Source organism: Centruroides sculpturatus, unplaced genomic scaffold, assembly GCF_000671375.1.
Source record: "Centruroides sculpturatus isolate CEXI.00-Female unplaced genomic scaffold, Cexi_2.0 scaffold121, whole genome shotgun sequence".
Lineage (NCBI taxonomy): Eukaryota > Metazoa > Arthropoda > Arachnida > Scorpiones > Buthidae > Centruroides > Centruroides sculpturatus.
Window position 1 is genome coordinate 901,763 of NW_019384708.1, and position 16,836 is coordinate 918,598.

The 16,836-nt window shown below is 29.6% G+C and overlaps 1 protein-coding gene across 1 annotated transcript in view; it reads right to left on the reverse strand.

Annotated features, from left to right (window-relative positions):
• The window catches only part of LOC111627748 (atrial natriuretic peptide receptor 1-like), a 331,314-nt gene that overhangs the window by 193,029 nt on the left and 121,449 nt on the right, over positions 1 to 16,836 (reverse strand). The window contains exon 5 of the mRNA XM_023371378.1: positions 4,287 to 4,307. Within this exon, the coding sequence (XP_023227146.1) occupies positions 4,287 to 4,307 (21 nt within the window). The remainder of the gene's footprint in view (positions 1 to 4,286; positions 4,308 to 16,836) is intronic.

Below are 16,836 nucleotides of genomic sequence, written 5' to 3' on the forward strand. Positions count from 1 at the left end.
AACGAAAATGAAAATTTGCTTGATAATTCAACTACGCTTGTTGGAGAACAATAAAAACACTACACTCAACAAGCCACCAATAAAACTCAACTGCCTAACCTATAACCAAAGTCTCCTTTTAATTTGTTTTTTTAAAAAAGCGCTTGACAAACTTGCCCCGCATGCCGAAGTTGCCCCGATCTCCCCTATTAGTAAGGAGCAATTCTTTATCGTCATAATACCAGGCTGCAATTTTTAATAATATTTTTAATTTATTTAATTTAAAATATATGCTTTCCACCTCAAATTAGTACCGTCTTGCCCCTGTACAGCAAACTTTCCCTTTAACAACAGAGTCATCTATGTAATTCCATTGGGGGTAAATCGAAGAAAATGAGAGCATGTGCATGCGTGATATGACTGAAAAGTCGGTTGGCCGTTTTTCTGTAAGCAATTCAATGAGTTTTTTCACGCGAATCAGTCATTTGTGTGTGTCAAAACGCTTTGGTGTTTGAGCTGAACAAGAAATATCTTATTTTCGAATTAAAACGTAAAAAAACCACCAAAAATATTAGTGTCTTTTAATGTTTTATTTAATTTTTTTAATTCAAAAGTGAATTATCGTTTATGGTTTTAAATTTTTATTAAGAAAATCATTCATCTTCGAAACTTTTGAAAAGTGCATAAGTAATAATATATTTTAATAAGGCAGCAATTTAGTTTACATAATTGTTAACTGATTTTATGATACTTGTATGGGAAGATTGAAGTAATATAAAAATAAAAATTACTTATATTTATGAAATACCAAAGTCATAAAATTCAATAACAATATACGATGAAATATTTATCAATATGTTAGTTAATTTTCTCAAAGTTTAAATTGAGTTTTAATTATTTTTTTAAGAATTACTCCTCNGCAAATTTGAGAGTTTGCCCCTGAGACTTGTTTATTGTCATGGCAAAGCAGACTTTTAGGGGAAACTGTAATCGTTTAAATTCGAACAGGATATCATTAGGTATTAATGGGATTCGTGGTATAAATACAGTTTCCCCTTTCGCACACCCAGTTAATATAGTGGCTTCCACTATATTGCGATGTAACGCTTTCACTTGCAGTCTCATACCGTTACAGAGTTTTGGAGGTTTTAAATTTCGCAACAACATAATTGGAGTGCCCACACGCAGAATAAGCTTATGATAAGGCAAACCTGGCGGTTTCAATAAATTTAAAAATTCTACAGGGTAATTAGTAGCGTCATCTGTATTAACCACAGTATCAATCGAAGTATAGACCCTTTCTTCGCCCTCAAACGACATGAGCAGGATATCGTTGATAGCTGCTGCTTGATCGTTCTTTGGAGTAAGTATGGCACGCTCACATAACCATTCAATAGGCTTGTCATGTATATGAATAATGTCTGGATAAACTTTAGACAGCAATTCTTGAACCGTAGTAACAACTGTGCACAATTCTTCCGGGATGGTTATCATTCCATCAAACGATGGAAAATCACCATTACCGATTTTAAGAAGGAGATCTGAAAATCTACCAGCAGTGTCATCCCCGGCCAAATGTGCTCTCATATTTTTAGAGAGCTTAAGAATATTAACCTGGGGCCACAAATTAGATTTCTTAATGCACGACTTTACTTCGTCAGCTCTGGTTCCTTTTGGCACCACTGGTAGAGTCTGCCGAAAGTCTCCGGCCAGCAAAACTGTTACGCCACCCATTAATTTTGTATTACCCCTTATATCCCTTAGTGATCTGTTTAAGGCTTCAATACCACTTTTATGAGCCATCGTTATTTCGTCCCACACGATTATTTTTGTACTCTTTAAAACTTCAGCAAAATTACTTTGTTTGGAGATGTTGCAAATGGGAGTCTCGGCAGTGATTAAATTGAGTGGTNGCATGCCGAAGTTGCCCCGATCTCCCCTATTAGTAAGGAGCAATTCTTTATCGTCATAATACCAGGCTGCAATTTTTAATAATATTTTTAATTTATTTAATTTAAAATATATGCTTTCCACCTCAAATTAGTACCGTCTTGCCCCTGTACAGCAAACTTTCCCTTTAACAACAGAGTCATCTATGTAATTCCATTGGGGGTAAATCGAAGAAAATGAGAGCATGTGCATGCGTGATATGACTGAAAAGTCGGTTGGCCGTTTTTCTGTAAGCAATTCAATGAGTTTTTTCACGCGAATCAGTCATTTGTGTGTGTCAAAACGCTTTGGTGTTTGAGCTGAACAAGAAATATCTTATTTTCGAATTAAAACGTAAAAAAACCACCAAAAATATTAGTGTCTTTTAATGTTTTATTTAATTTTTTTAATTCAAAAGTGAATTATCGTTTATGGTTTTAAATTTTTATTAAGAAAATCATTCATCTTCGAAACTTTTGAAAAGTGCATAAGTAATAATATATTTTAATAAGGCAGCAATTTAGTTTACATAATTGTTAACTGATTTTATGATACTTGTATGGGAAGATTGAAGTAATATAAAAATAAAAATTACTTATATTTATGAAATACTAAAGTCATAAAATTCAATAACAATATACGATGAAATATTTATCAATATGTTAGTTAATTTTCTCAAAGTTTAAATTGAGTTTTAATTATTTTTTTAAGAATTACTCCTCTAAAATAGATTAAATTCATTCAGTTGACTTTTACAATGAAAAGTAATTTAAGTATGTACGACAGCAATCAGTTCTGTAATGATTCATGCTGAACTTTTCTTTTGTTATGCAAATAATCTTGACTTGTGTGTTGTCAGATTGATAAATTTTGAATCAGCTTCATATTAGAACGTTGCTATTCTCCATCTAAGTTTAAAGTTTTGTAGATAAAGCAATTCGACTTAGTTGTTCGTTAATTAAAAACAGTAGGAATCAATATCAGTCGCAACTTTCCTACGTTAATTATTTTACAGTTTAAAATTAAAATTTGTACGAATAAGTAATTTGAATTTAAAAATTTATAATTCCTTTTTTTAATTTTCAAGAAAAATAAATGATTTTATTGAATGGTTAATTTGATAATTTAAGTAAGATTAAAATAATTATTTCAGTTTATTTTTCAAATTTTTATTACTTAAGCATGTAGAGATTAAGAGTAATTAATGTAATTATTTTATACTAATTGGGCTGCAATTTGAAAAATTGTAGACCTATAAATTCCCATTGCTCTCTGTCTGGCTGTCTTTCCTTAATCTGTAGAACGTAGTTAGATAAAAGTTGAGACCTGATGTGGACACCGTGGGGATACTCGGCCCCGATTACCTATATAAATACTTCAGGTCTCGAATGGAATACACGTGAATTCAATTCAAATATTTTTCCCTGAATGGAATTACATAGATGGCCGGTACGAATCTGTTGTTAAAGGAAAAGTATGCTGTACAGGGGCAAGCCACTACTAATTTGAGGTGGAGAGCATATATTTTAAATTAAATAAATTAAAAATATGATTAAAAATAGCAACCTGGTATTGTGACGATGTCATAATAAACAATTTAGCTCAAAATTTTAAAATAAAATATGTGAGTCTATGTGAGAACCCAGGCAAATTATTTGATTATAATTCACCCGATTTAAGTTTTTTGAATTTATGCATTTTTATTTCGCCAAATTATAACAGCAAAGATGTCATAGATACCGTTCAGGAACTTCAGAACTTTTTTCAACCACATTTCGTGTGAGTGTACCGTGTATTCTAGCCGTGCTCCACCGCCGATCCCTTCGATCACCCCGCCGTTCACTGAACCTTAGACGCCTTTCACAATAAACATTCGAACAGTACCATCGAGGAGTCGAAACCTACCCAAACCAGCGGAAACCGTCCTCCATTCGCCACATTCATTTCCATACGTAGCCGCTCGCGCACGTTCCACAAACGCGGAAAAAAATCGAAGGTTTCTCTGTTCTCCAGAAAACACAGTGGTATTAGAAGCATAACAGGGAAGCCGCTATACGGATTCCACCACTATATATTAAACTAATGCCTATAAATAAACGAATATGCAGAAGAATTCGCTTATTGTAATCATTTTGGGTTTCGTTCATACTGTTTGTTTGTTTGCGTGTTTAGTTATGGCAACGCAACATTTGGGCGATCTGCCTAGAGGGATGCCTTCCGTGAGGTCTTTTTAAGGGAAACTGGCCCATATTTAGGCGTTACAGACGTGGAGAAAACCCGGAAAACTCCACGTGGACAGCCCATCCGAGCGAGGTGCGAACCCACGATCGAACCTCTAGTGTTCAGGGAACAAAGACCGCTTGACCACTGGTGGGCACCGTTCATACTGATGTTTATACCTGCAGCTAGGGGCGTACAGCACGTGCAATGTAACCAGGAGGCCATATTGTCGAAATTTTATTCTTTAATAATTTGAAAAAAAAATTTATGTAAAATTTTATGACATTAAACATTTATAATAAATAAATACTGTAATATAGAAGAACTATATTAACATACGACAACGCTATATATACTATGTATTATCAATTAACATAATTAATTATTTCTTATTTACTCTCTTTCTATATATATAAAATATTTAGCTTAAAATCGTCAGTAAATTTTTGAACAAGTGAGTAAACCGAAGAGGGAGAAAAATAAAGAGAGCGAGTATTGATCAAAAAGCAAGAGGGAATAGGAGTTTTGACCGCCCACCCTACGAGAGGTAAAGCGAAGGGAACGGGGTTGGCCCCTCGTCAGAGGTTGAATCATGTTGAAATTTTCTTATGAATAATTTATATTGGGAACCCGCACGGCGTGCGAGCGAAGTGAATCATGTAACCATGGAATTGAAACGTTCTTCTATGGGAAAAAATCGTGATGTCCGACCAATTCGAAAATTCGAAAAAAAAGAATTTTTTCTGAAATCCGGATGTTATTCTATGTTCGATTTTGATGGAGAAAATTTAAAAAAAAAAGAAAAAGTTATTCATTCGAGAATCCTTCTTAAAAGTTATATGCAATTAATAAAGCAGGTAATTTATAAAAATGTTGTTCTAATATACTTTTTAGATATTACTTCGATAATATCTAAAAACCCATTACCTGTTGCATACCTCGTAAAATTTCGTGAAATTTGATAGTAATTAAAATGCTGCATACAGAATATAAACCATAAAATGAAATATAAAGAATAAATTATTAAATAGTAGTTTTATTTGTAGGAAGGTTAAACAGAAATAGTAAAAACATAAATAGCATTAAATAAGTTTTCACCGACACAAAAAGAAAAAATGTACTTAAAAAATTCCTAACCGTATGGTTGAGTTTTAATTAAGTTACAATTAGAAAAGTTATTTCAAATTATTATTACAAAAAAATAAAATGCCAATTGCTCCAGTTTACATTAAAAAGAAGAAGTTAGCTGCGTTACAAAACACAAAATGAAACATGAATTTACTAAACATTTAGCTAATTTTGGCAAATATCATTATAATATTATGATCAGTAACGCCAAGGTCTCCATTATTGCACTCTTACTTGAGTCTTATGTTTATATAAATTATTTTATATATTAATTAGTTCATTAATATCATATGAGAAATGTTTTACGAATTTCAGTTTCAGACTGATCTCTACATATCTTAGATTCTTCAGATGACGAAATTATTTTTGTAGGCAGGAGGCCATCAATCAAGGCGCAACTCTGCTGTCAATGATAAAGTGATCACATTAAACGAAAATTCTAGTTTTATTCGCTCTGAAATATATCCAAATCCGAAACTCAGAAACTAATGTTAAGAAGTGAAATTCCATATAACAGAATATGTACAGAAATGGAAACGAAGGCTACCAAGAGTTACTCAAGTTAAATAATAAACTAAACAGACAAGGTATGCGAAAAGATTCAGGAAGAGGTTCATTTAAAGCTGAAAGAGACAAAATCGCCTAAACTTTGGTCAATAGTCAATAAGAAGAAGGATTATAGGAAAATGTGAAACAAACTTTATTACTTGTAAAAATAAACCCTCAACGAGTTGTTCAATTTTCCCGGCAACATTTAAAATTTTGGTGGCGCCATTTGTTATCGGTTTTTATTAAAACATTTTTATATTTTTAACTATTATAAAATAGCAAAAACCTTAATTTTGAGGGTAAGAATGAGCTTTATAACAAATTATTGATATAAATGCTAATAACGAGTAAAATCGCCGTTAAGTCCGACCCTATTGGAGATACACACGACTTCCATTATCTCCCCACCCCACCCCTTCGACCTTTAACCAACAAAATTTAACAACGTTAATCTCCCTTATAACTACAGTGACCATATTTTTTGGGGGGAAAATAAAGGACATATCGAAGAAAATCAAAAAATACCTTATAAAATTCATAAGTTTATAACATTTATTATGAAAATAGTAGCATACAACAAGAGTACATTAAAATTTTAAACAATCTGAATTATTACACATACATTGTAAAAATTTAAACAACATTAATTTTGATACTTTTCAGTAGAATTAATTTTTTTATAGCGCCGTTTCACGCTTTAAAGTCATAAAACTCCATACAGTTCATTTGAAAGTTGTATTTGACGGTAATACATGCTTCTAATCTGCTTACTTTTAAATGGGTTTTTTCATTCGTCCGCATATTATTCAGCAATGAAAATATTCGTTCAACAGAGGCATTAGATCCAGGGAGACAAAGAAAATTCTACGATTTTACAAATGTTTTTGAAAACAATTTCTTTTGCTGTAAAATGTTCAAAAATCTCAATTCACCTTTTATGGCAGGGCTGGTTATTCTGTCACCATTCATCGATCTTTTCGTTTGTGACATATTTTTTTACACATGAAACTTCATCAAATAATTCACCGTCGAGTATATTTACGAACCAATGATTCGAAATAAAGATATAGCTTTCCTCTACTTTCGACCACAAAGAGATTTCGCATAATGTGACCCATTCAAATACCTCTATTTCAATAAAAAAACATGTCCCAATTATTTAGATAATCTATGCACGTTTGATAAAATGTGTACACAGCATCATTGAATTTTTTGGCTTGTATATGTTCTGAACTTTCTAATGCTAAAACCACTTTTTTAATAACAATAGGAAGAAACCCCTCATTTTTTCTTTCAACTAACTTTAGCTTTAATTAACAAGTTTGTCATCCACCAACTAGAGAGTTAAAAAACTATTACAAAAATCCCCATAAGATGTCCACCCGCTGGTACTGTCAGTGGGCCGTTTGGTTGGCGACACACTGCACTACTGCGCTCTATGTAGCAATGCAACACTGGTCGTGATGGCATACACAAAACTAACTTGTTCAATATATTATTAAAAAAAAAAATTTTTAAACTTTGCGTCAACTTTACAAAATAAAGGACAAAATGCCTATTTTAGAAAATAAATAAAGTTAAAGGATAGGACAGTGAAATAAAGGACTGTCCTCTTAAATAAAGGACGTATGGTCACTGTACTTATAACCAAAGCTCGGTACAAAATTTCAGAAATTTTCGACAAAAAGCACAAGAGTTATTAAGCTTCAAACAGGATGAACAAAATCGTGTCTCCCCAACACACGTCCATACAGAAATTATCCCCGATTTTTTTTTATTTGCATTCTCGACGTTTCAACGTACGGTAAGTCCAAAAAATGTAAAAATATTGTGGGTCATTTTTCGACCGATCGTCATATTTTCCCTCTGAAACAGCCGGGAAAGCAAAACAGTCACAAAACCGAATGTTACTTATTATTTATTAGAAATAGATAATTTTTTTTCAACGCTGTAAATCGTTCAAACAAGGCATTTGAAACTAACAGCTTGGACTTTGTTGACAACTCTGCCATTTTCAGAAATATCCGTATGCTTGATAAGTCTTGCATATAAAATACAAATGTTCTTCTCATCACCTACGCAAGAAGAAAAGACCCTATACTATGAACATCGAACCTTCTAGACATCATTCTTCTATTACACAATACAATATTGACATTTCTAAGAATTATTTTTTAAAAAATATAATAATAATCCCTTAATATTATGAGTTTGAACATTTCTTCAAGTATTTAATATTCTTTAGATGGTTTATTAAATCAATTTATTTATCCCTTATTTTAATTTTAATATGTAGGCCTAAATTATATAATAAAAATTCTAAAAATATCTATAAATTTTCGAATCTTCTAAACAAGATTCGGAAATTATAAATAATGTAAATCTTTAAAAATGTTTTCTATTAAATTAAATATTCTTTTAGTTCGTAGTAAACCCAATATAAAATGGAAGAAATAAAGCATATAATAGATTTCTTTGTCAACAAATAATCTAATAGCTTTTTGCAATATACAAATTCTTTTCGAATTCGTAATAAGAAAACGTCGATATTTAAAGTTATAAATTTTTTTTTAATACTCACAATCAAATTTGAAAATAATTATTTCAGTTTATTTTTCAAATTTTTATTTATTTATAAAATATTTTTCTTTTGTTGTGTTCCAGAACACAAAGAGAATTTAGTGTTGTAGTCATTTTCTCTTCATCCTAACAGCTACCATCTTGTCCATCACGTGAAAACATATTAACTTACAAGCTGGTGTTTCTCCACGTGGGCTTATAATGAAATGCCATTATCTCTATGAATTTCATGAATTGAAGATTAACAATCACATTCCTTCATTTGAATTTTAACTTCGCTAAGAACAATGCATATACAATAATAGACCAGGTTTTACTGTGAAACGTTATTATATAATGGTATTTTATACCGATTGTATAATGTGATATATTTGCATTTAATTTATTAAATGTACTATAACGTCACAGAACAAATCATATACACTTAAAGCTGATAAAATATGATATGATGAAATATAGCAATGCGTTTTAGAAAGCTTTTCAAAATAAATTAAGTAAATAAATAGTTTATGGATAAGAAATGCAATATTTTAAATTAAATTTGTGATCGTTTCGCTTTCATATTTATTATAAAACTTTCTTTGCAAGTATGTTGATAGTATAAACTAATGCAAGTATATCATGCAGATTTCTAGCATCCAGTGAAATGCATTTTAGCCAGGTTAGAAAAGATTTCTTACACGTGTCCTAAAATGAAATCACTATATTTTTATATATAGCATCATTACATATTGAAAAATACACGATTACACGAAGCCTGTATAAATATTTAGCGTTATGTCATGAAAACATATCTATATAAAAATAAACTTTTTAACATCTACTTATATGTACTGTACTTCTGCACACGTTTCTGATGCGTTATTTTAGATATCTGAACGGTACATATAGTAAGGATCGGCAATAGAGACTCATATGGATGTACTATAAAAGATCTCAATTGATATGAGAAAACATCAGCTGGTAAATTACTATATCTTGGAGAAATTATTACTGTGAGATACCTATATAGACTACATATAAAAACCGCGTATCACAATATTTCTTTACCAATGTCTGCTTAAGTTGATATCATAGTATCAATCTTCTGTAACTTCGCAAATGCTTGCATCAGAGATGGTGTTTTTTTATGTATTTAATCAATATAAATGCGAACTGTATAGGTGTTTTAAAAGCTTATGATCAATAGATATGTAGAATGATATAAGGAAAGGAAAAGTCAGGGAAAGTGAAACATGAGAGAAAAAGGCATATCTTGTCAGCATGGACAATCTAAATAGAATTAATGAGGCGGTAATAAGAGAACTCTGTATTACAATGACTAAATTCGTAAAATAGATCAGAAAAACGAGTGAAATAAAAAAAAAACAATGACGAAAATAAATTGAAAAAATTTAAATCAATAAAAAGAAAGAAGTGATAATAAGAAGGTATAAATTAGAATGTAGCGGCACAATTGACAACCAAAGGTTTGTAGCTAACTAAACCTGTAATCTTAGCAAGGATCATTGTACACGTAGTTATTTCACTTGAAAATATTATCTGTATTTTTATTCACTCATATCTTATTCTAAGAAGCCTACTTTTTCGTTTATCAATTTCCATTTCTTAAAAATAAACGTGTATTGCGTTTGCATCTAAAAAATATACCTAATTAACTATAGTTTCTGTATAATTAAAGCTTATTTTTATTTAAATATTTCAAAATTCTTAGTAATTTAATTTCTATCCATATTGTAAAAAAATAATTTTCCAAATAAGATTGCTGAGTATCATATCTTAACGAATTTTCTTATCGATTAAAAATGAAATTCATCATTATTTAAAATTGAAAAATTTATTCTAAATTTCAATTTAAGATATTATATTATCGTAGTTTTAAGGTTTTTTTTACTAAATATAACATTAATGTTTTTGCTTCTTGATTTACAAAGGTTCAGATTTCCAAATATTAACAAAAGAAAGTGTGGTAGAGAATATTTTTATCGATTTTAAAAATAAATTTAAAGAATAGAAATTTTTTATTCGGCTTCAGTTTACATTCAGTAATAACTTTAATAAATATTTGTTTCATTCATCAATTTACTTAATGAATTTTTTATTTTTCTGTAATCATTTTAAAACTTTAATCAAGATATTTCTAATAAATCCATTTGCAATATTTGCCAATTTCTTAAAATTTTAATTATTTATTTAAAGTATATGTATACAATCAAAAAAAAGAAAAAATTTATTTTAAAAAATTGAGCCATTTATATATAATAAATATTTGTTATGTTATGATTTAGAGCTATGTTAAGAAACAATAAACCTGATTTATCTCTTTAAATGTTTTCATGTAATTTATTGAACTTCTGTGTTAATTTCTAATTTCGAAATAATAATATGTCGTAAAAGATATTAATTAATATGGAGAAATTAATTTAAAACGACAAAAATGTATAGTTTTAATGTTGCTTAAAAAAGTCATTTTTGCTTTCCTTGCTGTTATATGTAATAGAGGAAAAGTGTGGCAATCGGTTAAAAAAATGATTCCCCTTCCAAGATTTCTAATTTTTGGACTCAGGACGCCTTGAAACGTAAGAAATGCAAAATAAAAAATTCGGTGGTTTTTTTTCTGTATCTATAGAAGTTAGTGTGAGGGGAACGATTTCGTTTACCCTGTTTGAAGCTCAATATCTCCTGTGCTTTTCGTCGAAGATTTCTGAAATCCTGCAGGAAAGTTTACGTATTAGAAAGATTAATTCAATTAAATTTTTGTGGTTAAAGGTCAAGGGGATGGGGATAAAGAAGATCGTGTGTATCTCCAGTGGGTCGGGCTTAATGACGATTTACTTGTTATTAGCATTTACAATTTTTGATAAATCCAATCTCCAAAGTGAAGATTTTGCCATTTTATAATAATTAAAAATGTAAAATATTTTTACTAAAATATGATAACAGGTGGCGTCACAAAATGTTACCGAAAAAGTTAAGCAACTCGTTGTGGATTTTTTTTGTTTGTTTAAAGAATGTGTGATGGATACGAAAAAGTGCTCTTTGTGTCGATGGTCGTTGCTAGGTCATGTTGACTTTTATAAATTGTTCTATTGTTACTTAAACAATTTCAATTAGGTTCAACACGAGTGAATCGAATAGAAGCAAAGTTATAATTTGTTGTGGTAGTAAAAAAAAACAAGTTGTGCTCCTTAATAAATTATGCCTTAGTAGTCGGTTTGTTGATGTTTTGGGGCACAAGAGCTATATAGGCTAACCTGCGCCATGTCAATATGCATTACTGTCTCTATCAAAAAGAGATTACCTAAAACGTTATACCATGCAATAAATAAATACAACCGCGAACGCCCATGGTTGTATTCATCTATTGCATGATATAGCGGGGATAAACGGGGCACTTTCCCTCTCTGAGTTCGAGTAAAACCTTCCTCAAATTATAATCGTAAAAGTAATTGAGATAGGTAACCTTACACGTTAGACCAGAGGTTCTTAACCAGTGTTCCTCAAACCTGCCTCGAATGCTCCACGAAAAAGAGTTTTTATTGCAAATTTATTCTAATATACTAGACAATTTCATATTTCTATTTTATTCAATACAGTACATTAAAGTTTATTAGTTTATTGCTTTAATGTTTCCAGAGAAGAGTAAACATGCAACTGCTTATAAATTTTTTGGTAATTATATTGATGCTAATGCTCCGTGTAATGAAACGTATATGAATGGTGTTCCGCAGCCTCAGAAAGGAAGAACCATGTCCTAAATCATAGGAACCATTTTTATGCAATACTGTATTCTGTAATCTACTTGACGAAAAAACAGAAATAAATAATTAAATAAAAATTTATTGATGTAATTATTTGTCTTCAAGCTTTGTCCTCCTGGAAAGTTTTCTGGAATGTCCATCCAAGAAAATTTGAATCTAAATTTTGCAGCATAATTGAGCAATAATTGGAAAAAATTGTAGACTTATAAATTTCCACTGTCTGTCAGACTCTCCTTCCTTAATCTAGAGAACGAAGATAAATAGATAAATTCCGAAAATATTAGGGGCAGGAGGACTCAATTAACTATATATGAAATTCTGATGCAAAGAGTGTCACGTTATTTCAATTCAAAAATTTTCCCCTGAAAGGACTTACATGGATGACAGGGATAATTCTATCGTTAACAGGAAAAGCATGGTATACAGGGACAAGACACTACTAATTTGAAATGGATAGCATATATTTTAAATTAAATAAATTTAAAAATATGATTAAAATTGCAGCCTGGTATTGTGATGATGTCATAGTAAATAATTGCTACTTTTATTACAGTGATCATTAAACATTTATGAAAAGAAAAAATATATGAACTGAATCATCAGCATAGTGCAATTTCATAATCTATTTAATATTTAAATAAAGATATTAAATATAAAATTTAAGTTTATTTCAATTTGTCATTATTATATTACTTTATAAAATATATATTTTTTTTAAATTAACAGAAAAACATACAATTTAATTATAAAGATCTTTGTCAATTTTAAGCTTTAATAACTTTGGGTGTAGAAATCAGAGAAATTTGCTGTAAACGGCATATATAAAGAACAAAAATTATTGTGACGTCCTTAGAATGCTGGACTGCAATTTCTAATCATAATTTTAATTTATTTATTTTAAAATATATGCTCTCGATCTCAAATTAGTAATCCCTCCCCTTAAATGATACTTTTCCTGGTAATAACAGAGTCCTGCCAGTCATCTATATAACTTTATCCTCAAGAAGATATTTGAATTGAAATTGTGACCTCCGAATTAGAGTGGAAATTCATTCAATTCCGATTTAGAGTGGAAAAAATGAAAAACTCTAAATCGGAGTTCACAAAATGTTACACTAAATCTGAGTTCCACAGTTAAATGGGGACTCTAGCCCCTAAGCTTTCCGTATCTGTTCTCTATTTTCTGTTCATCTATCTAATTCTGTTCTCGAGATTGAGGAAGGACATACAGACAAAAATTTTTTTTTCAAATTGAAGCCTTAAAAATTTAATACTTATTTATATCAGTACTAGCAGATGGGCCCAGCGTTGCTCGGGCAAAAGTAATGATAGTGAAGATTAAGATTATTACGTTATAGTCAACCTTACCCGTTTTCACAGAATGTAAGAATTGGGTCCCCCTGTTTCCGGACTAATCAGAGAATTTTTAGATGCGTCTAAAAATATGTTCGATTTCCCGAAAAAACGAAAAAAACTGCATCTGCGTCTTGCATGTCGCTTTCTCTTAACACTTCCATTGTTACTTGTCACTTCCATTGTTACTTAACACTTCCATTGTTGATAAAAGTATTAAGCCTTAATCCTGTCCCTCTCCCCGGGGGGGGGGGAATTTCAAAAAATCCCTTGTTAGTGTGCGTTTTCGTGACGTACCCTAACTGTGTACCAAATTTCAACTTTCAACTCCTAACCGTTTGGGCTCTGCGCTTATTATTATTATTATTATTATCATTATCAACTTGTCTCGATTATATATATAGATTGTCAGTATTGCGGCTAACGAGAATCTTAGCCGGGCACAAGTTCAAGGTGGTCGACACCCGAGAGTCCATACCCCAAGGTTCAAATCTATTCTGGGGTATACGTTCGTTCTTCTTGCTTGGCACTCGCTGACGTCCTAGCAACAAGTGACGAAATAACAAAAATGTCCGAACCTGCGGTTCCTCTCCTGCGCAGGATTACTCTTGCAACAACTACTGTTTCTGGGGCTTCTGTCTTAGGGGCGTTCAATCACAATCCCACGACTAATAGCTTCGCACCACTGGCCACTCGACCAAGCACATGTACCAAGTGTCCATTACAGTCAGTCTTTTGCTAATTAATTTTAATATATTTTCAAATTTTTAACCGATTAAAAATGGTGAAAATAGAAAACTAGCTGTGTTTATGACTCGCAGAACTCAACCCAGAAGTGCACTGAGATGGAAAACTCTAAGAATTAAACTTTTATATGTGACTCACAATATATTTTTACCATGAATAGTCATATATAGAAAGTTATTCTAGTTTAAAGTCGCACAAATCTTCGTAATCACGTTACTTAGATAATGATAAATTTTCATACACTGCATAATGATAAAATCAATACTAAAACACAAATAATGATTTAATTTTAATAAATGAAATTTTAATTAATTTCATTTATTAAAATTAAATTATTTTTATATTATTAAATAAGATTAATAATGCTACAATCAATACCTTAATATAATAAATTAGAATGTAATCTTTTAATCAATTTAAGAAATAAGTTTAAATTAAAAATTAATTTATTAAAAAATGAATGTCCTTGTTTTATTTTTATACAGTATACAGTATTATTTTTATTTAAAAATATTTCTTTCTTATTGAGTTTTAACACTATGATAAAATCTTCGTATAAAATACAAATAATTAATTAAAAAAATAGAGAAAAAATTACAAGAAACAGCAAATAATTCATTTTGTTTCCTCTTAATTTTTTATAACTCAAATATTTAAAATCAATAAATATATTTTATTAATTTTATTCAAAAATGCAACATTATAAAATTGCTATAAAATATATAAATATTTTATAATGATGTAATCTGAATACAGTAGAGCATCGATTATCCGACTCAATTGGGGACTCAGGTTGGTAGGATAACTGAAAAAATCGGATAACCGAAAAGAAGGAAAAAAGTATAGTATATTAGGATATTAGTATATCCCATGTAATTAGTTTATTACTATATCGCTATTAACCAACTTCGCGTTGAATTTTCATCGATGTTTAGCCTAACAAATTTTTTTTAAAATAATAATCGTCGCTATTGTATCGTTAAAAATTATTTTTAAATTATTTTATTGCTCACGAAACAACCAACCACTCATAATTAGAAAATTAAGTCTCGTTTAAATACTGGCCTCCCTTCAATGGTCGAGCCGTTGATGCCAGCNGAAAGTTATTCTAGTTTAAAGTCGCACAAATCTTCGTAATCACGTTACTTAGATAATGATAAATTTTCATACACTGCATAATGATAAAATCAATACTAAAACACAAATAATGAGTTAATTTTAATAAATGAAATTTTAATTAATTTCATTTATTAAAATTAAATTATTTTTATATTATTAAATAAGATTAATAATGCTACAATCAATACCTTAATATAATAAATTAGAATGTAATCTTTTAATCAATTTAAGAAATAAGTTTAAATTAAAAATTAATTTATTAAAAAATGAATGTCCTTGTTTTATTTTTATACAGTATACAGTATTATTTTTATTTAAAAATATTTCTTTCTTATTGAGTTTTAACACTATGATAAAATCTTCGTATAAAATACAAATAATTAATTAAAAAAATAGAGAAAAAATTACAAGAAACAGCAAATAATTCATTTTGTTTCCTCTTAATTTTTTATAACTCAAATATTTAAAATCAATAAATATATTTTATTAATTTTATTCAAAAATGCAACATTATAAAATTGCTATAAAATATATAAATATTTTATAATGATGTAATCTGAATACAGTAGAGCATCGATTATCCGACTCAATTGGGGACTCAGGTTGGTAGGATAACTGAAAAAATCGGATAACCGAAAAAAAGGAAAAAAGTATAGTATATTAGGATATTAGTATATCCCATGTAATTAGTTTATTACTATATCGCTATTAACCAACTTCGCGTTGAATTTTCATCGATGTTTAGCCTAACAAATTTTTTTTAAAATAATAATCGTCGCTATTGTATCGTTAAAAATTATTTTTAAATTATTTTATTGCTCACGAAACAACCAACCACTCATAATTAGAAAATTAAGTCTCGTTTAAATACTGGCCTCCCTTCAATGGTCGAGCCGTTGATACCAGCTAAAACACGCAAAAATTTAACAAAAATAATATTAAAATAGCCAAGACATAGCCAAATATTGTAATGCCACATCACTAGCAGACATTTGAAATTTGCCGACTAGAACGGTCGGTTAACCGATCTGATGGTTAATCGGGGGTCGGATAATCGATGCTCTACTGTATTTTTATTTTTTAATTATCAATATTTATTTTTTGTAAATATTTTAATTATAAAAAATTAACAAGAAACAAATTTAGTTACTTTCTTTTATTTTTTAAAAGTTATTTTTATCTTTAATTAATTTTTTGTATTTTATACGAAGATTTTATCATATTTTTAAAATTCAGTAAAAATTTTTTTTTTAATTTAAATAATATATTAAAAATAAAACAAGCATATTTATTAAATTTTATAGATTTTACAACAGATTTATAGAATTCTATACTAATAAAAAACTATATATATATTGAATGTTTGATTTTTATAATTTACTTTATTACAGTCTAACCCCTATAACACTGTTGATAATTCCGTTTTATATGAATTCCATGTTATACGAGTCACTTAGATTTTACAAATACG